This window comes from Xyrauchen texanus, chromosome 16, assembly GCF_025860055.1.
Source record: "Xyrauchen texanus isolate HMW12.3.18 chromosome 16, RBS_HiC_50CHRs, whole genome shotgun sequence".
Lineage (NCBI taxonomy): Eukaryota > Metazoa > Chordata > Actinopteri > Cypriniformes > Catostomidae > Xyrauchen > Xyrauchen texanus.
The window spans coordinates 32,543,700-32,566,029 of NC_068291.1; the positions used below are offsets into that span (position 1 = coordinate 32,543,700).

The 22,330-nt window shown below is 44.6% G+C and overlaps 1 protein-coding gene across 1 annotated transcript in view; it reads left to right on the forward strand.

Annotated features, from left to right (window-relative positions):
• Positions 1–22,330, forward strand: part of sorcs3b (sortilin related VPS10 domain containing receptor 3b) — a 138,392-nt gene that overhangs the window by 101,657 nt on the left and 14,405 nt on the right. The window contains exons 17-24 of the mRNA XM_052145176.1: positions 1,629–1,742; positions 1,986–2,157; positions 2,673–2,859; positions 3,140–3,273; positions 4,086–4,209; positions 4,443–4,555; positions 6,048–6,179; positions 7,633–7,732. Coding sequence (XP_052001136.1) covers positions 1,629–1,742; positions 1,986–2,157; positions 2,673–2,859; positions 3,140–3,273; positions 4,086–4,209; positions 4,443–4,555; positions 6,048–6,179; positions 7,633–7,732 — 1,076 coding nt within the window. The remainder of the gene's footprint in view (positions 1–1,628; positions 1,743–1,985; positions 2,158–2,672; positions 2,860–3,139; positions 3,274–4,085; positions 4,210–4,442; positions 4,556–6,047; positions 6,180–7,632; positions 7,733–22,330) is intronic.

The following is a 22,330-nucleotide window of genomic DNA, read 5'->3' on the forward strand; positions in this document are numbered from 1 at the left end:
CCTGAGATGCCAAAGGTAATAGATACAGCTTTACATTAGTTGGTCATAATCATACCACTATACTGATGAAAATGTCTTCACGAGCTTACCACCATGCACACTGACAGAGAAACACTCTTGCGCTGATCATAACAATGACATAAATCTCCTTTGTACTGCATACAGACTCCATTAGAGTCATCTGCTCTTAGGCAAATTACACGTATGAATGAGACGCATACAACATTTGCATAATGTCAAATGATTAATTATCTCCAAATGAATAAGTAATGAATATTTAAATGGATAATAAATGTGGCAGTGATCTGATTAAACTAAAAGAGCTGGTGTTGCTGAGTTTAGCCCTGATCCCCTGCAGTGGGAGTTAACAGAGCATTAGCGAAAGTTTATACATCGCAAACGCACCCATCAACCACTGCTCAGGGCTACAGCACTGCAGAAAAAGCTCTGTTCTCATCAGGGTTCTGCATAGGTATAAGTACGAGTTTCAAAGTGTTAAAACATTTAAGATGACATTTATTGTTTAAAATCCCTCTGTCATATCTATACATAGTCCATACTCTTAAAAATAGAGGTTGCAATTAGAAGTTATTAGGGTTTGTGCCAGAATGACCCACCCCTCCCTCTCATCATCATCGGCCTGCCTCTTAGGGCGGTCCTTCAGCCAGGCCCATGATGGGAGTTGGGCAGGAGAAAAGAAGAGGCTCATAATTAATAGTCCTCATTGGGGAAGCGGATGGTGAGGCTCACCTGAATTGAACTCTTCTCGGGAAGCTGGCTTCTATCTCCTTGTGTGCACACACTGGCATACTCGCAGATCCAGGAGCAAAGCGGGGAGGGTCCTGCTGATTTAGATGTGTGCCAGACCCACACTCCCAGACCCCTGGCACAAATTAGATGCTACGGAACAGCACGCGTAGCAGCCAACGGGCATGGATGCTGGGCCGTCTTCCCCTCACAATCACCGTGGCTGCAGGGAAGACAGGCCACCAACGGAGCCTCCACCCCTCGCATCACGGACCATTCAGGGGAGTACGTGCAGCAGTCCACGTCCTGATCCTCCTTTGGACACTCCCCATCCAACACGATGCCCCCTTTCACCGTGAGAGTGCCAAATTCTCTTTTATTTTGGACACTAATTCCATCATGGACTCTTTATTCCCTATTATTACTTGGAATAAACACCTCTCTGAGGTTTGACACCACACCCACTGTGTCTGTCGCTTGCTCACCTCGCCACAGTGTTTTGCTGTCTGACCCTATAGTAGAACCTTCTGTAATCCACAGAGAACTTTTTTTGTCTAGTATTTTAGAAAACCATCTATGTACTGTTGATAAAGATACAGATTATACCAGTGCTCCAATTTTTTAAAAAAACTTTAATGTACTTAAAACTTTTTTAACTTTCAAAGAACCATATATCCATGTCAGGAACTTCATACAGTGAAACAGGTGCTCAATAAAGAAGAGGGTTCTTTGTTGAACCTAAAATGATTCAAAGAACCATTGAAGTACCATTTTTAAGAGTGTATCTAACACTTTCTATCTGTTGAGAATCACACTGTTGTAAAACTCATAGTGTAGAGCTTGAACAAACTTTGGTTTATGTTTCTATGTCTTCTTTGCAGTGATTATGGGTTTGAGAGGCAGACAAGTGGCAAATGTGCACCTGCATTCTGGTATGATGTAAATTTACCAGCACACACCTGCACCCATGGACAGCGCTACCGCAATAGCACAGGGTAATACACACTGTCAGTTGCACAAAGATACACACAGGTACATGCAAACCAAAACATACATATTTCTGGATGAAACAAAATATTCAGTGAGAAATAATGTGGACTTGCCTTATTAGTAAATAATATTAACACCTACACTGAAAATACATTTGCCCAACTTCAGTTTTAGACTGTGATAATTTACTTTAAATTCCTTCATTTATGTGTGTGTGTGTGTGTGTGTTGGTGTTTATGTCTATGCAGGTACAGGAGGGTGTTACTGAATAACTGTAGAGAAGGTCTGAAAGATACACTAAGTCCCAGAATGCAACAGTGCAAGCCCATTGCTCCCAGTGGCTTACAACTTAGCACCAGCAACTCACAACTCACTGCTGTACTGGGAACCAACATAACATTCAGAGTAACACTACATAATGTGAGTCAACTGATGAACACATGTGTTCATTTTCTGTCATGTTCGAGACTTTCCATTGACTTCTAGTTTAGTCTTTTTAATTTAATTAATTTAATTTCTATTTAATTAGCTCTATGCAGAGCTAATTAAATGTTCTATCCCAAACACTACCCAAACTTTAAACCTAGCATGCACACAAACCTTTTTGCATGTTTAAGTTATTTTATTATGTTTTATTTACATTTTCATTATGTTTTCCTCATGGGGACTGTTGGTTGGTCCCCGCAATGCAGGTGATATCAGGTTTCACTATCCTTGTGCAACCTTTCTTTCTCTCTCTCTCAATTTTCAATTTTCAATTTAAAAGTACTTTATTGGCATGATTGTGTTTACATACAATATTGCCAAAGCATTAAAACACAAAACAGATAATGACAAGACAAATAATAATGATAATGATAATCTCTATCTCTCTCTCTCTCTCCCTTCAAAATCATAGAGTATATCTGCGAGTTTCTTTGTTGTTTTTTCTATAGGGTGACTCCTTGTCTACAATTCTCAATGTGGACTTTGGAGACGGCATCTCTGTGTCATACTCCAACATCAGTCAACTTGGTGACAGCATCACACACACGTACAGGATTGCTGGGATATTTAGGGTCACTGCACATGCTCAGAACAGCCAGGGGTCTGACAGCAGCTCAGTCTATCTGCACATAACTAGTATGTACACACACATGTATATTTATATTTCTAATATTTTGTCTTCTCTATAAAAAGGCATTGCTGCCACTGTTAAAAGTACATTGCTTACAGTACAAGGCCATTTTCTCTGTCACACTAAATTATATCTGTATCACTGACTGCACATCAATACAATAATTTAGAACTAGTTCTCGATGAAGTACGTATAGAAGAGGAAATTGCTGTTGGTACAGAGTTGTCTGCAGTGCTAAATGTGATCGCTTTTGTGTCTAATATCACGTCTGATTTGTTGCGTTAGGTCCCGTAGAGCGTATTTTTCTGTCAGCACCAGTGGTTGTCATCAGAGGAAGAGAGGCCAACCTGACTGCAGTGTTGTGGCCCAGTCAGGCCAGGACCACTACCTTCTACTGGTGGTTCAATAACAACACAGAGGTTCAAACTCTCAGTATTTATACACGTGAGGCCCAGAGGCTCAGATCAGTTAGGCAGTATTTTCAGTAATGTTTTTGACCTCCAACAAATAAGGGTTCTGGACAAAATAATGTGCTTGCTGAGGTCATCTAGGAAAACCTGTTATTAGGATGGATTCGGATTGGGGTCAGATCAGTTGAAAGCAAAGCCACGTTTAGTGGTGTAGGTGACACATGATGTTGAACACCTGCTACCGCAAGGCAAGTTAATTTATATAGCACATTTAATAAAAAAATGGCATATCAAAGTACTTTACATAAAAATGATAAAGAAAATACAAGATACATTTAAAAACATTTAAACCAACAAGAAAAAAAGAATAACTGAATTTTAACACTGTCAAAATAGGTTTTGTTGTGTAAAAATGCTCCTAGCTATGCCATTGGGAAATTTGGTCATGGTTTATTGCGTTAATTAATTATAGATCAGATGACACAAGGCAGGTTTTTTTATTATTTATTTAATATTATTAAATATTATTTGTTTTCATGGGTAATACAAACAGAACATAATCTATTGAAAAGAAATCAAGGTAAATCTCATAAACGGAACTGCTTGTTAAAAAAAAAAAAAATACCATGAAAAAGCATGAAGAGTTCTGAGACCAAGATATGTATGGCAAGACCCAAAAGCATGTCAGCTCATCCATGAAATACAACAAGAGTCCAGTGTAACTGGGCTCTGCTCTAAATGAATCTTCCACTTACACATCAGTCAGATTTGCTGCCCTGTTTCTTTAGGCAGCAAACATCTTGTTGTGTGTGTTTTTTCAGCCACTGATCACACTGGAAGGCAGTGTCTCACAAACATTCATGAGGGAGGGAATTAACTCTGTCACCGTACAGGTGTCTGTGGGAGGTACAGTCCTACAGGATGTGAAAACCATTACTGTGAAAGGTGAATACCTCCTGTGGCTGAGAAGATGCCCCTATTCTTCTGCTCTGTTGTTTATGAGATATGTACAAAATTGTATGTGAGATAGTTTCACAGAAATGTGATAGTTCATTCAGAATTAAGTGGAATTTTTCTTGCTGTGAGTTTTATTTACCGGGACCAAAGATGCAGAGTGTTTCTCTGCAAAAGAATAATCTGTCTGTTTCCATTGATCCATCTCTTTCTCTCCTTCTTAGAGTTCTTCCATTCTTTATTGCTGTCATTCTCCCCAAACATGGAAGAGCACAACCCGTCTGTCACCGAGTGGAGACAGGATGTGGGGCGCGTTGTCAGGGCAACTCTCTCTCAGGTATACTGAGTTGTAAGTCCATCATCAGTTCCTGTTGGAGTGCTCTGTTCATGTCAATGATCTGCTGAAAAGGACTCATGAAATTTCTTGAAAGGCTGCTGACCATGCTTCCTCTCTTCTCAGCTATTCTCTTTCCTCTCCCTCAAATGCTACTGGTTGCCTGATAGCTCGAGCTTTCTGGGCTCTCTGGCGAGCTTTGTGTTTGGCTGAGAGGCTTTGCTTTGCGTGCTCTCACACATTCGTCTGATTTCCCCAGTCTGAAAGAGAGCGAGTGAGCGTAATGTAGTGCTGCTGGTGAGAGTGCATCACAGGAGTTCAGAGTGAATATTGATGCCACAACAGAGAGACTCTAAAGCCAGTCAGCCAATTAAAGAACAGAGCCAAAGAACTGCTCCACAGAACACCATTACAATGAATTGCTCAAGCACAAATATAATGGTCTCCCAATAGCTCTGGATTTCCAGCGTGAACAGAGTACTTTCGATCCTGTTACACAACATAATTTCATAATGTATTAACCATCTTGATATTCAGAAGAATTACTTTCTATGATTTGCAAAAATTAACTGAGATCATTTGAATTAATGTGCAAATGGACATGAAATGGTGTAGACTAGCTTTTATGTGTGGACTAGATGCTGTCATGATTGTTACATAAACTTTGTGTCTAATTTTAAGCTTGGTAGTGTATGAGATTGTGTGTGTGTGTGTGTGTGTGTGTGTGTGTGTGTGTGTGTGTTTGGGCAGGTTTGGGTGGTTACAAACTGGTAATTACAAGGGAATTATGCTATAATGTGATTTATGTGGACATCTCTATTGTCCCCATAAATCAATTTGCTTAAAAAAAACATACTAAGGGGGGCCTGGGTAGCTCAGTGGTAAAGACGCTGGCTACCACCCCTGGAGTTCGTGAGTTAGAATACCAGAGCATGCTGAGTGACTCCAGCCAGGTCTCCTAAGCAACCAAATTGGCCCTGTTGCTAGGAGAGTAGAGTCACACGGGGTAACCTCCTTTTGATCGCTATAATGTGGTTCGCTCTCGGTGGGGCGCATGGTAAGTTGTGCGTAGATGCCGCAGTGGATGGCATGGGCCTCCACACGCACTACGTCTCCATGGTAACGAGCTCAATGAGACATGTGATAAGATGCGTGGGTTGACTGTCATTCCGTGGGCAGCTGAGATTCATCCTCCGCCACCCGGATTGAGGCGAGTAACTACACCGCCACAATGACTTAGAGCAAAATTGGGATTGGACATTCCAAATTTGGAGAAAAAAATCGAACAAAACTAAGTTCTTTTGAAAATGTAAAAATGCCGAAAAGTTTTTTGTGAGGGTTAGTTTAAGGAGAAGGGTTAGGGTTAGAGGATAGAATCAATAGTTCGTATAGTATAAAAATCATGATGTCAATCATAATGATAGCTCCACCAGTGTGTGTGTGTGTGTGTGTGTGTGTGTGTTAAGATACTAAACAATGTTTTCATTTTCTCCAGGTTTGTGGCTTCCCTGAGGAACAGTTGTTAGTCTCTGTGTTTCCTGGATCTCCCACAGCTGCTGAGCTCTTTATTCTACCAGAGACGAACCAGTCAGCATTCAGATCACACACAGAGGAACATCTAGATAATGCAAGAACCACACACAAACACACACACACATTTAAAATAAAAACTATTCACTATAATCTGCTGAAATGACATGGCCTGAGGATTTATACAATCTGTTCAAATGACCAATTATGATTCTCTGATGGCTAAATAAATAATGGTGGCAGTAAAAATAGACTTTATTACTAGCGAATAAACCTGCTAAAAAATATATGAAATGTCATGGATTTCATTTTTAATGCCCAACAACCACAAAAGGAAATAGAAACTGTAGTGAAATATATGCTTGATCATTTTTCAAATGTATGCTAAAACCAGCATTTATCGATTTATATAAGGTTATAACAAACACTCATTGTTACTGAGTATTGCAGATTCAAAAATGTTGTATGATAATTTTTCTATACATTTTAAACAGTTGTTATGCATGTAAGGAAACCAGAACATTTAGTTTGGAGGCCCTTATTTAAGATTTATTTATAGGCATATGACTTTAATGACAGGACTTTGTATAGGTGACAGGAAATGGGATGAGACTGGAAAATGACCTGAGACTGATTTGAACTCAAGTGTGCTTTACTAGCCAGGCCATATAACCGATACATTTGAGGCCTTTTGATTTAAACGTTTCAAAACACAGGTTGAATTATAAAAACATATCAGAGTAAAACACATTGAAAATGCACTACAAACCTCTGTATTAACAAAATCTTTTGAAGTACAGACATTTATGAGGCAACATAAAATACTGGAGTGAACTCAAACCCATTAATTGAAAAAAGACATGTGTCAAGCGTGATGAAAGTTAAACATGCAGAAAAGTTAAACAGGGGCACAAATACTTTCTATTTAGGAAATCTTACTAATTTAAGCAGTTTATGTTATTCAATTTTGCGGTTAAGATATCTGTACCGTCTAAGTTTATTATTGTGTGGATGCAAATGTGATCCTCATCCTCATGTTAAAATTAGATTTATTGACGATAACATTTATTATAGTTCTCAATGAGTTCTCTGAAACTCAGCGTGGGAACACAGAAATCACTTTATTTTTCTGTATAGAGCTGCAGCTCTGTCATGCAGTAAACAAGCAGACAGTGTGAAAGCTCAAAGCGCGGATGTCGCTGAAGTCATGGAGCAGTTCTTCTGACTTCCTGCACACAGTATATGTGAAACAGGCATAAGGAAACTGGTTTTAGAGTGGCTTCCAAGCTACAATAACTTTGAAATCTAATGATGTAGCACAAATTCAAGTGAGCTTTGGAGATAACCAAATAAATATTTTATGAATTTAATGCTTAGTTCTCTGTGTAAAGGAATTGTACATTGAAAAATTATATATTAACCATTTAATTAATTTACTTCTTTGAATTGCTCCTTCAGACACCATTTTTCAAGTCTTACTTGATTCTTTACTAATTTCAACTCTCCTCTTCCTTACCATCCTTGTCATTATCATCTTCCTCTTGTTTCAGATGTCTGAGGTGCTCATGAATGCTTTAAATCAGAATCTGATCCAGTTTGATCTTAAGCCTGACACACGAGTCTATGTGTCTGTGTCTCAGCTCACTCTGGGTAAGGCCTGAACACATGCTTCTTAAAGCTGCGTTAGAACAAACTCTCTGATCACCTCACTTTAAGACCATTCTGGACGAACACCAGATGCATTACTCTGTGAGACATATGACAATGCTGTCTGCGGTTTTGTGAGGTGCATTACACTGCTGTCTGTGGTTATTAGCTTTACATTAAACTGTCTAGTGCATTGTGTACTGCATTAAATTGCGGTCTGTCCTGTGGTGCATTAAATTGCTGCCTCATACCTCTGTGGTTATATAATGTTATATATATATACATTAGAGCTGACAAAATGACCTCATTAACGCATGCGATTAATAAAATATTTGAACGCATTAATTTTTCTTAATCGCGTTTAATGCATTTACCGTTAATATGGCATAAACACTTAAACATAACATAAAACACACAGACACAGCAGCTGTGTGTGTGTTTGTGTATCTCTCTCTCTCCCTAACTGGCACCCTCGGCTCGTCTTCATCCCCCTCCCGGCTGATTAGGTGACTCAACACCGGCCTTGCACCCTCCTCCTCCTTGTCACAGTCTGGATGTGCTTTTCGAGTTCGAATCCAGGGTGTGTTGAGTGACTCTAGCCAGTTCTCCTATGCAAACAAATTGGCCTGGTTGCTAGGGAGGGGAGAGTCAAATGGGGTAACCTCCTTGTAGTCACTATAAAGTGGTTTGCTCTCGGTGGGGCATGTGGTGAGTTGTGCGTTGATGCCACGGAGAATAGCGTAAAGCCTCCGTGATAACGCTCTCAACAATCCACGTGATAAGATGCGCGGATTGATGGTCTCAGACGCAGAGGCAACTGAGATTCGTCCTCCGCCACCCAGACTGAGGTAAGTAACTATGCCACCACGAGGACTTAGAGCACATTGGGCATTCCAAATTAGGGAGAAAAATAAAAAAAATAAAAAATACAATGTCCCCCAAAATTTTATCACATTTATAATTTGTAAGATATGATTGTGGCAGGGCGGAGGGCGGGGCCGGGTCGTGATCCTACACACCCGGTCCCATATTAGGCTAATTATGCCTCCGGGATAAAGGTTAACTGCAGGGGATCGTGCGGGAGAGAGAGATCGTTTCTTCCGGAGGCATAATTAGCCTAATACGGGACTGGGTGTGTAGGAACACGACCCGCCCCACCCTCTGCCCTGCCACAATGATTTATGCCTTATGTAATCCCATATATGTGCTTTACAGATATAAATTCATAAATACATCATATTAAATACATCATCCTTCCATTTACACATGTGCTTTAAGCCAAGTGTAACAATTAATAATTGTTTTTAATTTAATTTCGGGACTAACAGTCTTGTTAGTGACGCATCTTCTCTTTTTGTTTTTGTGGAGAAGATAATGGGTTTTCGGTCACCCGTTTAGTCATGCTTAATTCTAAACATATTTAATTATTGGCTGAGAGAACAGACTTGCTACTAAATCGGTAATATACTGTAGATATTAGGCCTAATCTGTGAATTAACAATGTGTATATAACACGAAATCAGAAACCTCAAACAAGACCAACACTGACTGATATACAAAGAACAAAAAAAAGAAATTCCTGTATGGTCCAGAAATGAGACATGTAACAGGTGTTTTTTGAGGATGATATGAAGTAGACTGTTTCAAATATTCATCTTCAACCTGCAGCTGAACAGATCTGATAATAATAGCATAATAGCCATAGTGATCTTGCTTCTTTTCATATCAAACGCCATTATCATGTCGAATTAATGTTTACGCTTTGAAAAATTACCTAATTAAATGTATACTTACATCTTGGATATTGAGCAGCTTGTGATTTCCAGAAACGTGTATAACTGGGGTTTAACAAAGTTTATTACGTCTCGCTTGGCGCTTCATCTCTAAAGGCGAATTAATGAGAGACATTTTGGTTTTACAGTGGGAATAAAACTAGCACTCTGTCCCTTTATGAGAGTACATGCATGTTAAACAGACTATGCTGCACAGAGAGAGATGATGATGAGACATATGCAAGGAGTGGCATGGATTTTCATTCCTATAGAAAGAAACAGTTGATTTCTTGTGTTCCAATGTGTGGATTACTGCTTTTCACCAAAATGTAAAAACTAAAATGTGGGGATTTCACAGAATGTGCAGGGATACTTTAAATGTTACAAAACTTTAAAAAATCGCACTACAAAGTTAATTAAGTGTTTTTTTTTCCTGCTATATATATATATATATCTACACATCAGGCAAGTGACAGTTCTAACAACTGGCCCGAATCTTTCTCCCACTGGCCTCGGGCCATCGAGCAGTCCTTTTTGTCAAGCCCTGATCAGAACTTAAAACAAACATAAACAAGCACAGACACACATGCAACGGGGTCACGTGCATCTCTCTCTTGAACCGGCATCTCCGGCGCCCCTTATCTTGCTCTCCTGCTGATCAGCTGATTCAGCCACGGCCATGCTACATTATGGCCCAGCCACGCCCTCCTCCTCATCACATGGTCTCATGGTTAAAGAAACCCTCTAGAACAGATACTACACACTAGACTTTAGAATGATATTGATAATATGGAGCCTGTCTAAGCATCACCAATATACTGAGTTGAAAATTACATTACAGGATCATAAAGAGTGTCTGTCTGCCACATATAATTCTACCCTTTTCAGACACGGCCATTTGTCTTCATTGCTCCGAACAGAAAAAGGTTCAGATTGCCTCCTGCAATCTGCCGAAAGGTCACAATCATCATGCGTCAACCCTCAAAGGGCTGAAGGATTGGACTGCAGTGTGTGTGTGTGCGTCTCCTGTGAATGAGTGGGACAGTTTTTAGAATTACTGAAATGGATATGCCTCTCACCCTTTTAGACAGCCTCTGAGAGACAGCAAAGATTTGTGGTCAACACTTTCTTTTCTTTTTGCAGTTGTGGTTTTAGCAGTAACCTTTTTATGGAGCTACAATAGTGTTTATTTATATTACTTTATTGACAAACATATTGAGAAAAGAGCAGATTATTATAAGACTTATAAGTAACAGTATCTACAAAGCTTGCATTTAAAATGTATTATATAAATTATTAAAATGTATTCATAAAATAATGTGTATATATATATATATATATATATATATATATATATATATATATATATATACAGTACAGTATATATATATATAAATAGTTATCAATATCAAAATAAAGTCCAGTAAACTTTAAAGATGCTAAATCAATATTTGGTGTGACCACCTTTGCCTTCAAAACAGCACCAATTCTCCTAGGTACAACTGGACACAGTTTTTCTTGGTATATAGGATGTTCCAAGCTTCCTGGATAATTCAACACAGTTCTTCTATCTATTAAGGCTGTCTCAATTGCTTCTGTCTGATCCCAGCCTGACTCCCATGTTCAGTTGGGGGCTCTGTGAGCATCATGCCATATGTTGCAGGGCTCTCTGTTCTTCTATTCTATTTGCAAAAGTAATGTTTGGAGTCTAAAATGTATCTTTTCTACTGACACACTATTTGTATTAAGGGCCATATTTTAAGAATGCAAGCATTACACGCAACGTAATTCCTTAAGTCATAAGAGCAAAGTCAATGGGCATGTCCATGAAGTTTTGATATTTCCGTGCAAGTATGTGCTAAGTGTGGGCGCAAGTGGGTTTTGCAAAATCGCTTGTGCAAGGTGCTAAAAGAAGGTTCTTTTCCAGCATCGCCTCCGTCTTATTGTACAGTCAATTCCCTATCAAACACCAGCGATATAAACAAATACAGTACATTCATAAGAATTTGGTATAAATGGACTGTAGGTAATGAATTAGAAGAATAAAAATATGGATTTACATTAGAAAAGGCCAATGAAAATTTGGCAGACAGAATTTGGATGTCCCTCCCTCAGACATACGGGTATAAAGGGAGGGAATCATGCCTCTGTTCATTCAGATTTCTTCTTCGGAGCCGAGTGGTTGACTTACTGTTCCACTTACCTCTGCAGAGCATATGCTGTTGGATCTACGGCGCATATCAGCAGCTTTTAGGGCCTCTTCTAGCATGTCTGAATGACTTAAAAACTTGTTTGGCAGTCAATTTCCTGCATTTAAATGAATGCAAAACAGAGATTATTGTGTTCGCACCCCCTAACGTATCTGGGTCCGTCGGTTTGATTTAGGCCCTTTATCCATTTATGGAAAACACGCGATAAAATTTAGGGGTAATTATCGATCCACCTGTGTCTTCCATAGAGGGTTGGGGACCTGCAAGCTTTCTCTTTCAGCGACTCTTGCCTGGAGTTCGGTCCGGCAGACACCCGTGTTGTCCTAAGATGCAACCGCACTACATGCCCAAGGTTCCCTTCAGGGACCAGGTAGTGAACCTGCAAGTGCTTGCCCTGGAGGAAGCAGACCCAGCCTTTTCGTTGCTGTGTCCGGTACGTGCTTTGCGTACCTAAGTGGACCGCATGCAGAGCTTTAGATGTTCTGAACAGCTCTTTGTCTGCTTTGGTGGACAGCGGAAAGGGAACAGTGTCTCCAAACAGAGGCTTTCCCACTGAGTTGTTGATGCCATTGCTTTGGCCTATCACACCCAGGCCGTGCCCGCCCCTTGCAGGTTCGAGCACACTCAACGAGAAGTGTGCCATCCTCATGGGCACTGGCCAATGGCACCTCCTTAGCAGACATCTACAGAGTAGCAGGCTGGGCAACACTCAATACCTTTACAAGATTTTACAATCTCAGGGTTGAGTCGGTCTTGTTCTGTGCTCTCTCAGGTCTGAGCGCGTAGAACTCGAGAATGCGGAACATCTGACCGGGTGTTCCGCTTGCACCTTTCCCCTCCACTGAGGTGATCTTGTGCGCTCTTTTCGCCCAGGAGAGTCCACTAGATTCGCGCTCTCTGGATGTTCTTCCTCCCTAGCCCTCTGGTCTGTGAATTCAGCAGAGGAATTCCCCGACTAGACCCAATATGGGTACTAAAATTACTCTGAACTGGAATAGGTGCTCCACAGGATGGGCCCTTGTGGATTAATCCCCCTGTGGGTATTTTCTGTGGTACGGTCCCCCTACGGGTGGACACGCATCTCCCTTGGGCTGTCCCCGCTGCCCCCGGTCACCGTGTTTGTAGTAACTCCTCCCTCTGAGCAGGTAGGATCTACCACCATGCCATTTCCACATGTGGCCTGAAAAACCATGTGACGTATTTTGCCACTCTTTACCTCCCCCCAGCCTGGGCAGGTGGTGGTCTCCACGGGGTCTTTTCCCCCTGAAAGAATAGGAGTTGGAAAAGAATGCCTTCCGTGTGATAGCGTTAAGATGGCCCCAGCCACTTTAACTCTATGTGAGAAACAGAGAGAGAGAAAAGGCGTGGCTGGCGCGGCCTCCTCCCATACTTGGCACGTCGCTTTGTTCACCCCTTCGGAATGCCGGGAACCAAAAAATTTATGATGAATTATGGGGCGTTTGGGAAGGGTACGTGCAGTCTGACGCAGCCTGTTGCTTTGGCACGCAACTCCCTGCCCACACCTGCATCAGCAGCGCATGTAAAAAAGGCCACTATTAGAGTTATATTCAAGTGTCTTAGTTCCTTTATTATATGTCAGAATTGACGCATTTGTCGCAGCATCCGTCCAGCGGGCCAATCAGCGCCGCGGAAAAGACGTGCAGGTCAGTGCTCCCACCCATTGAATTGAGTTTGACCGAACGGGAATGCGGACGGATGCAAGCTATACTGCAGCGTTTATCTTTGCTAAAGTTGTGTCCGTGCCTGTAAAGTGAGTAGAAGCCTGTTTATACATTGTTCTATACTTAGTTTATGAGTGTTTGAATAGGCCCGCATGTGTAAAAGTGAACGTATGCGAGTGACAATACGAACTAGCTCGTAAAGATGTTCGTGTTTATATTTACATACTAGTTTCCTCACGTATTGCATTGTTATATTTAGAAGACATAATCTATGTGCCTTTTAGTCATTATATGGTTTATTTAATATATATATATATATATATATATAGCTCACTTCTAGAGTTAAAGCACTCTTTGAGCGCATGCACACTAATGTGCTAGACAGAGCGGCTCGATTTCTTTCCTCAGCGCGCAAAGGTGTCGAATTTCAACCGCTCAGTATTAATCATTTCTAGCAGTGCACTTTTCCATATTATGGCACATTTGTTCCTATTGTACCGTATTAATCTTTGTAATTTAATATTCATTGTGGAGATTACTGTTACTATGTTTATTGTGGTGACTACTATTATTTGTTATTGTTATTTGTACTTATCTATTTTCTTATATCTGTATTTATAGAAAACGAATCGGTTACCTAACATAACCTCGGTTCTCTCTAGATGAGGGAACGAGTATTGCGTAAGCTAGCTTACGCTACGGGAAAGATTCATCTTTTCTGAGATATTGAAGCCAAAAAATTATCCTTAATTTTGTATCCATTGTCAACGCAGTGCAGCAGCTGCATACCTTGAGCGGGCTAGCTAGCGAGCTCATTGGTTGCTCTGCGGCAACTGCTGCAGCCTATAGACGAACTTGAGTGAACTCGCGTCCAATGACGAAGCCGCGCCGTCACTGTATCAAAGCCCGCCAGAATGGGTGTGGCTAGAGTGCATATATGCGTAAGTTCGTAGGCTGGAACCCTGGTTTTCATTGAATGAAGCGAAAGTCGCCGTGGCGCGAAGCACGCCGGCTACGCAATACTCGTTCCCTCATCTAGAGAGAACCGAGGTTACGTTAGGTAACCGATTTGTTCTCTTACGAGAGGTTCTCTCGTATTGCGTAAGCTAGCTTACGCGACGGGAACCCATTGTCAACGCCGTGCGCGCCAAGCATCCACTGCATGAGCCCCGGGTGGGGAGACCCGGGGGAGCCCTTGTGAGTGGGGGAATAATATTTGGCCGGCAAGAGTGCGGGCCAGTGTGTGTGTAATACATAAGCACATAGTGGGAAGGGAAAGACAGAGCGGCGGTGCCGGTCTGTGTGGAATGTGTCCCGTCAGTGCAGCTCACCAGGGGAGCGTCTCTACTTTCTTCGAAGGCTGAGGAAAGCACATCTCCCAACCCCCATCCTCACTACATTCTATAGAGGGACTATTGAGAGCATCCTGAGCAGCTGCATCACTGCCTGGTTTGGGACTTGCACCGTTTCGGACCGCAAAGCCCTGCAGAGGATAGTGAGGACAGCTGAGAAGATCATTGGGTCTCTCTTCCCTCCATCAAAGACATTTACAAAAAACACTGTATCCGCAAAGCAACCAGCATTGTGGACGACCCCACACACCCCTCACACAAACTCTTTACCCTCCTCCCGTCTGGCAAGAGGTACCGAAGCATTTGGGCCCTCACGGCCAGACTGTGTAACAGCTTCTTCCCCCAAGCCATCAGACTTCTCAATACTCAGAGACTGGTTTGACACACGCGTGTCCTGAGTTGCACTTTAATAACTGTCACTTTATAACTGTCAGCTACCTCAATAACTGCTATGTGCATAGAACATTATCTCATAGTATGTTATGTTTACATTTTTAGAAACTGTCATCTTTTTGCACTACTGAGTACTGGTCGGCGCTGCACTGTCTATTGTCCTGTTCATTGTCAGTAATTTGTTGTACTGTCCTGTACTTTTTGCACATGTATGCACGTGCACTTTATATAGGTATATATAGGTAGTTTATATAGGTATTTTATTTCGTTGTGTAGTCTCATGTGGTCCTATGTTGGTCCTTTGTTGTTTTTATGTAGCACCATGGTCCTGGAGGAACGTTGTCTCGTTTTGCTGTGTACTGTACTAACTGTATATGGTTGAAACGACAATAAAAACCACTTGACTTGACTTGTAGCGTATTAAACCGCTAGTAGTTTTGTAAAATCTGACAAAGGTGGAGGGGGAAGCCCAGCCCGCTGCCAAACATATGTCGTGAATGGAAATCCCGCTGGACCATGCCCACGAGGAGGCCATGCCTCTAGTGGAGTGAGCCCTAATGCCTAACGGACATGGTAGGTCTTTTGACGCGTACGCGGCAGCAATAGCGTCCACTATCCATCTAGACAGTGTCTGTTTCGAGGCGGCGAAACCTTTGGTGCGCCCTCCGAACGAAACGAAAAGCTGCTCAGAGCGTCTGAAAGAGGCGGAGCGCACAGTATACAATCTCAGTGCTCTGACTGGGCAAAGGAGATTGGCGTCGCGTTCGCTATCGGATGCTGGCAGCGGCGATAGGGAAATGATTTGTGCTCTGAAAGGAGTACCGATCACCTTGGGGACATAGCCGTGTCTAGGCTTTAAAATGACCTTGGAGTCACTTGGTCCAAACTCAAGACACGCAGCTGACTGACAGACAGCGTGAAGGTCTCCCACACGTTTAACTGATGACAGGGCAGTTAGAAAACGGTTTTGAGTGAAAGGTATTTCAAATCCACGGATTGAAGCGGTTCGAAAGGGGGCTTTCATAGCTTCGAGAACTACAGAAAGATCCCAGATAGGAACCGATGGGGGCACGGGGGTTCATCCTTCTAGCTCCCTGAGGAAGCGGATGACCAGCTCGTTTTTCCCAGTGACTGGCCGTGCAGGGGTTCAGCGAACGCCGCGACGGCCGCCACGTACACTTTGAGCGTGGATGGGGATCTGCCCTTATCCAGCAGCTCTTGTAAAAACACGAGCAGCGACGACACCCCACATGTCCGTGGGTCCAGGTCTCTGTCGGTGCACCATTTTGAAAACACAGACCATTTGGACGCATAGAGTCTTCTCGTGGAAGGGGCTCTAGCGTGTATGATAGTGTTTATTACTCCTTCTGGCAAAGCGACGGGTAGTCGTTGATCACCACGCGTGCAGCGCCAGCGATCTGGGTGGGGATGCCAGATCGTGCCGCAAGCTTGAGAGAGGAGATCTGCTCTCACTGGAATGGGCCACGGGGCTGTCAGTGACAGCTGCGTAAGCTCCGGGAACCACGTCTGATTCTCCCAGCCGGGGCTATGAGGAGCACCGAGTGACGCGTTTCCTGATCCTCTGCATTACCTGTGGCAATAGCGAGGCGGGAGGGAAGGCGTAAAGCGGGCGGTTGGGCCAGTCTTGGGCCAGCTGCGTCCTCGCTTCGAGAAAAATACTGGGCAGTGAGAGTTCTCTTCTGGCGCAAAGAGGTCTATCTCTGCTCTGCCGAATATGCTCCATAACTTCTGGACTGTTTGAGCGTGCAGGGACCATTCCCCTGGGGAAATATTGTCTCTGGACAGTCTGTCTGGGCCGTCGTTCAGGTGGCCTGGCACGTGCGTCGCCCTCAGCGGCGCAGGTGGCACTGGGACCAACTCAGTATGTGTTTTGTCAGATGGAAGAGGTTCCTGGATCTGACACCGCCCTGACGGTTTAGATAGGATACCACAGATCTGTTGTCCGAACGGACCAGGGCGTGGTGACCCTGAATGACCAGGAGGAAGCGCCGCGCGCGTACTCGACCGCTATCATTTCCAGACAATTTATGTGAAGGAGCTTTTCCTGAACTGACCATAGGCCAAAAACCGGAGAGCCCTCGCGGACCGCGCCCCAACCCGTGTTGGGCGGCGTCTGTCGAGATGACTTTCGGCGAGATACAGCTCCCATCGTCACTCCCGCTGATACCATTCGGCCACTGCCCAGGGCTGCAGAGCTGAGATACAGGTCTGAGTCACTCTGATCGGCTGGCGGCCCATGGCCCAAGCCCGGCGAGACGCACGGGTGTTTAGCCAATGCTGAAGCGGGCGCATGAACAGTAAACCCAGCTGAAGTACTGCTGCGGCTGAGGCCATGTAACCTAGCATTCTCTGAAATTTTTTCAGAGGCGTGAGGCTGTTCATCTGAAAGGACGCGGCTAGTCGCTGAACACGGCGCACGCGCTGTGTAGATAAGCGAGCCGTCATCGCCATGGAGTCTAGTTCTATTCCAAGGAAGGAAATTGCCTGACTGGGCTGTAGTGAGCTCTTGGTCCAATTGACTGCAAGACCCAAACTGTTCAGATGACTGAGGAGAACTGTCCTGTGAGACAGAAGCTCTGTATGTGACTGTGCCAAAATCAGCCAATCGTCCAAATAGTTCAGAATTCGCAAGCCCTGACTCCGCAGGGGTGCGAGCGCCGCATCCACGCACTTTGTGAAAGTACGAGGTGCTAAAGACAGGCGAGCGGAAGGACGGTGTATTGATAAACCTGGCCGTCGAAGGCGAATCTCAAGAATGGCCTGTGACGGGGATTTATCTGAATCTGAAAGTATGCATCTTTCAGATCGAGAGAAATAAACCAGTCCCCCTGGCGCACATGCGCGAGGAGTTTCCTGAATGTAAGCATTTTGAACGGTCTTTTTGCCGTCTTTCTTGGGGACAAGAAAATAACGGCTGTAAAACTCAGACTCGCTCAGAGAAGGTGGCACTCTCTCTATGGCCCTTTTGCACAGAAGGTTTGCTATTTCTGAACGAAGCATGCAGGCTGCTTCCGTGTTCACAGTAGTTTCGAGCCGCGCTCTGAAGCGGGGAGGGCGGCGATCGAACTGTAGCAAATAGCCCTGTTTTATTGTGCTTAACACCCATTTGGATATCCCTGGGATAGCTTTCCACGCTTTGAAGCGTAACGCGAGAGGGTGAATGGCCAAGTCGCCCTGATTGCCACACACAGCGAGCTGAACAGAATGTGTGAGCGCGCTTACTGTGCTTATGCATGACTGCTCACAGACAGCAGGGACAGGCTGTTCTGTGAGTGACTTCCCGATTGAGGTGAATGGGGAAAGAGTCACATCTGTTAAGTGATGCGCGAGCATAGTCACGGGCATGGGACTTACAGTGAGGTGTTTGCTGGCCGTGTGACAGAGCGGGCAGAGAAGGGGCGCGTGCACGGACTCGTGGGCGCGTTTATTGACTCTAACACTCGAGCTGGCTGTGCCCGCTTTATGTGAGTGGGCTCTGATAGGGACACGGGAAGTGTAATGCTTGTGTGTAGGGGTGAACACTGGATTGTGGGCATATTTTCTACACATAAGGCATGTTTGCTTTTTACAAGATTTCTTTGGGTCGCCGTGAAAACGGCATTTGAGTGCAGGCAAGCGGGCAGTATCACCGGCTTGTTGGCTGCTGAATCCACCACTGCAGTAGCCTGAGAGAAGGGGACTGACAGGGGGCGAAGCTTTGACGGTGGTCCGGCCGCGGCGGGACTGAGCCGTCGTTTCCTCAACAAAGCTAGGAGGACTTCGGTTGCTCAGGTTTCAGTGCAATCTTAGGTCGAGGCCCGCGGGGGGGCAGCGGTCTGCGGCGGCAGTCTGAGCGCGATCTAGGGCGGCCGCCCTGTCGACGCTGAGAAGTCTGGCTTTGCTGAGCTGGGCGCTGTGAAAAGGCTCGTGCAGGAGGCTGGTCACGTGGGCGGCCTGCAGAGGAGCTAGCGCGACGAGGCAGGAAGAGATTCATGGCTTGGGTGGCTTTCTGGACTTCCGAGCGGTCAACAATGCCACTCACCGCGGAACCGAAGAGACCGGACGGAGAGAGCGGCGCGCTGAGGAACGTGGAGCGTTCAGCTTCTCTCATGTCGGCTAGCGTTAGCCATAGGTGTCTCTCGGTCACAGTCAGCGCGGCCATGCACTTCCCTAGGGCTTGAGCTGCAGCTTTGGTGGCACGAAGGGCGAGATCCGTCGCGCTCCTTAGATCTGAAACAGCCTCTGGGTGCCTGCCTTTCTCATCCCACTCTCGAAGAAGGTCCGCTTGGAGGATCTGTAAGACGGCCATGGAATGCAGAGCAGATGTGGCTTGGCCGGCGGCGGCATTGGCGCGGCCAACACAGGCGGAAGTAGTTCTGCAGGCCTTAGACGGGAGCACTGGCTTAGACCGCCATCTCGCGGAGGGCAGGCAAAGGTGTGCTGCTACCGAATCCTCGACCGGGGGGATGGAAGAGTAGCCCCTCTCGGTGGAGCCGTCCACCGAAGCGAGAGAGGTGGAGACATGGGATCGGTTCCTGGCCGAGAGAGGCGCATTCCACGATTTAGAGAGCTCGGCGTGGAGTTCCGGCAGGAAGGGAGCCGCGCGGTGACAGCTCTGAAGAAAGCAGCCATCGAGTCTGTTGGGAGCCTTCTCAGAGGGCGGTGACCACTCGAGCCCGAGGCGGTCGACGGCCTGTGTGAGGAGGCGCGTTAGTTCTTCTTCGACTCCGGCGCAGGTCCTGCTGGATTCCTGGGCCGAGGAGGAGGCTTGGGAGCCTGACCACTCCTCACTGTCCGAAGCCATGATGGAACAGCAGCCCTTATCCTCCGCCTCGTCATCCGAGATGGCAGCAGTGTGGCCGCTCGGCGGCAGGGGTGAAAGCGAGGCTCGAGGGAGAGGCTCCGGCGAGGTAGTCGCTTCTAACACCAGTTCCGGCAGCCTTTGGGAGCGGTGCTTCTTTCTGCGCAGCGAAACGAAAGGCGGCGCGGCGGCTTCGGTCTTGAGTGCTCCGAGTCCAGCCCGCAGGGTCGACATCGGAAGCTCCTCGCAGAGGTCGCATCCGCCGTCAGCGAGGGCGAGCTCTGCATGTTCCAGTCCCAGGCAGAGAGCGCAGATGAGGTGGCGGTCTCCGGCGCTGAGAGTGGCGCAGCATGATGCGCAGGTGGTGCGAGGCATCTTTAAAAAGACGCTCGTTGCTCTTTTTGTGAAGTTCGCTGAGGAACTAGCTTGCTCTAAAAAGGATACGTCGCCAGATGGCGTAGCTCGCAGGATGGCTGAAGGTGGCGAAGACGGCCAGCTTCTTCGAGCACTGTCCAAGCTTGCTAGATGCCCCTGGAATGGCGACACGGCTTCTGCAGTTCAGAGATGCGAAGAGCTTCGCTGAATAGATGAAAATCAGGGTTCCAGCCTACGAACTTACGCTTATATGCACTCTAGCCACGCCCATTCTGGCGGGCTTTGATACAGTGACGGCGCGGGCGCCTCTCATTGGACGCGAGTTCACTCAAGTTCGTCTATAGGCTGCAGCAGTTGCCGCAGAGCAACCAATGAGCTCGCTAGCTAGTCCGCTCAAGGTATGCAGCTGCTGCACTGCCTTGACAATGGATACAAAATTAAGGATAATTTTTTGGCTTCAATATCTCAGAAAAGATTAATCTTTCCCGTAGTGTAAGCTAGCTTACGCAATACTAGAGAACCTCTCGTAAGAGAACCACACACACATGCAAAGTCGAATTTATTCAGTGTACTGAGTTGTGGTGACAATAAATGGGTTATTCCCGAATACCTGATCATCTCTGGTAAAAGTCTCTCACCGGACGCTCTGTAGTGGGTCTGTTATCAACCGGCAAAATCAGCTTCTACTAGCCAACATTTTTACAGCGCATGTACACGGTTCAGTGCATGGCGTGACTGAATAGGGACCCCTATTGTCACTTCACTCGACACAACGTCGAAGTGAGTGACAGACGTTGGAGGGAACGAGACGTTGTGTCCCCCTGGCCATGACGCTGAACCGAGCCACTGCAATGGCCAAACCTTATTCTCGGCAACTCAGTGCAAAACCTGAATAAACAGATGCATGATTCCCTCCCTTTATACCCTTATGTCCTGGGGAGGGACATGCAAATTCTGTCTGCCAAATTCTCATTGGCCTTTTCTCAAGTTCAGAGGTAACCGTGGTATTCAAGAAAGTCCCCTAGTGGTGCTTCACACAACGTCTCATTCCCTCCATCAGGGAACGGAGGTTACAACAGTAACCTAGATGTTCAGGTTATGGATGTTGGCTCTGTTAAATTACAGAGAATTTATTAATTATTAATCATTTTCATCCACTGAAAACCAATCATGGATAATATTAATAGTAATTGTATCCGCATGCTCCACTTCTATCAGTCGACATTTGATTTAAAAAAATAAATTATAATAATTTTTATTGAAACAAGAAACATTAAACCAAAAATATTTCTAAATTAAAATTACACTTCAAACGAAATGACAATTTAATCAAAATAACGAAATGGTCAAAAAAATCATACCAAATACAAACATTTTACTCTCTCCTTTCACAAGCTCCTTTTGCAGACATACAAATCACTATACGACAACAGGTATAATTACTAGAAGGCTACAAATTACATTTTAAATCAAATTATAAATATACAATAATAATATACATATAAACATACCAATAAAAATTATAATCATAATTAAAAAAATAAACCATAACCTCTAGAAAATGTAACACAAATCTCATATTTTTTTGTTTTAAAAAACAGCTTCAACAGCGATGGTCAGAGACATAATTTGATGCTCTGTACTTTCAGAATTTGTACATGAACTTTATTACCACCTGCTGGTTAAATCTCCAAACTGCAAATGCAGGAACTGAATTTGGACTTTGCACTGAGTTAAGAGGTGGTATTGAAACGTCTTATAGCGATGACATATTTCTTAGAAAAATAGAAAATTGGGCTTTGCGCCACTTCATTTGCATACAAATACACCCACGGTAGCGCAAACACTCCCACTCATACCCACTTGGGCTTTGTGCTGCATGAAATGTGAAATGTGTAGTCATGGCCGTAACTACCATTGAGGACACCGAGGTCATGTCCTCTGTATTTTTTTCTTGAAGTGTCGTTTCATTGGGAAGTGAAAATAGCCGACGAGACAATTATCCTTGCATCAATG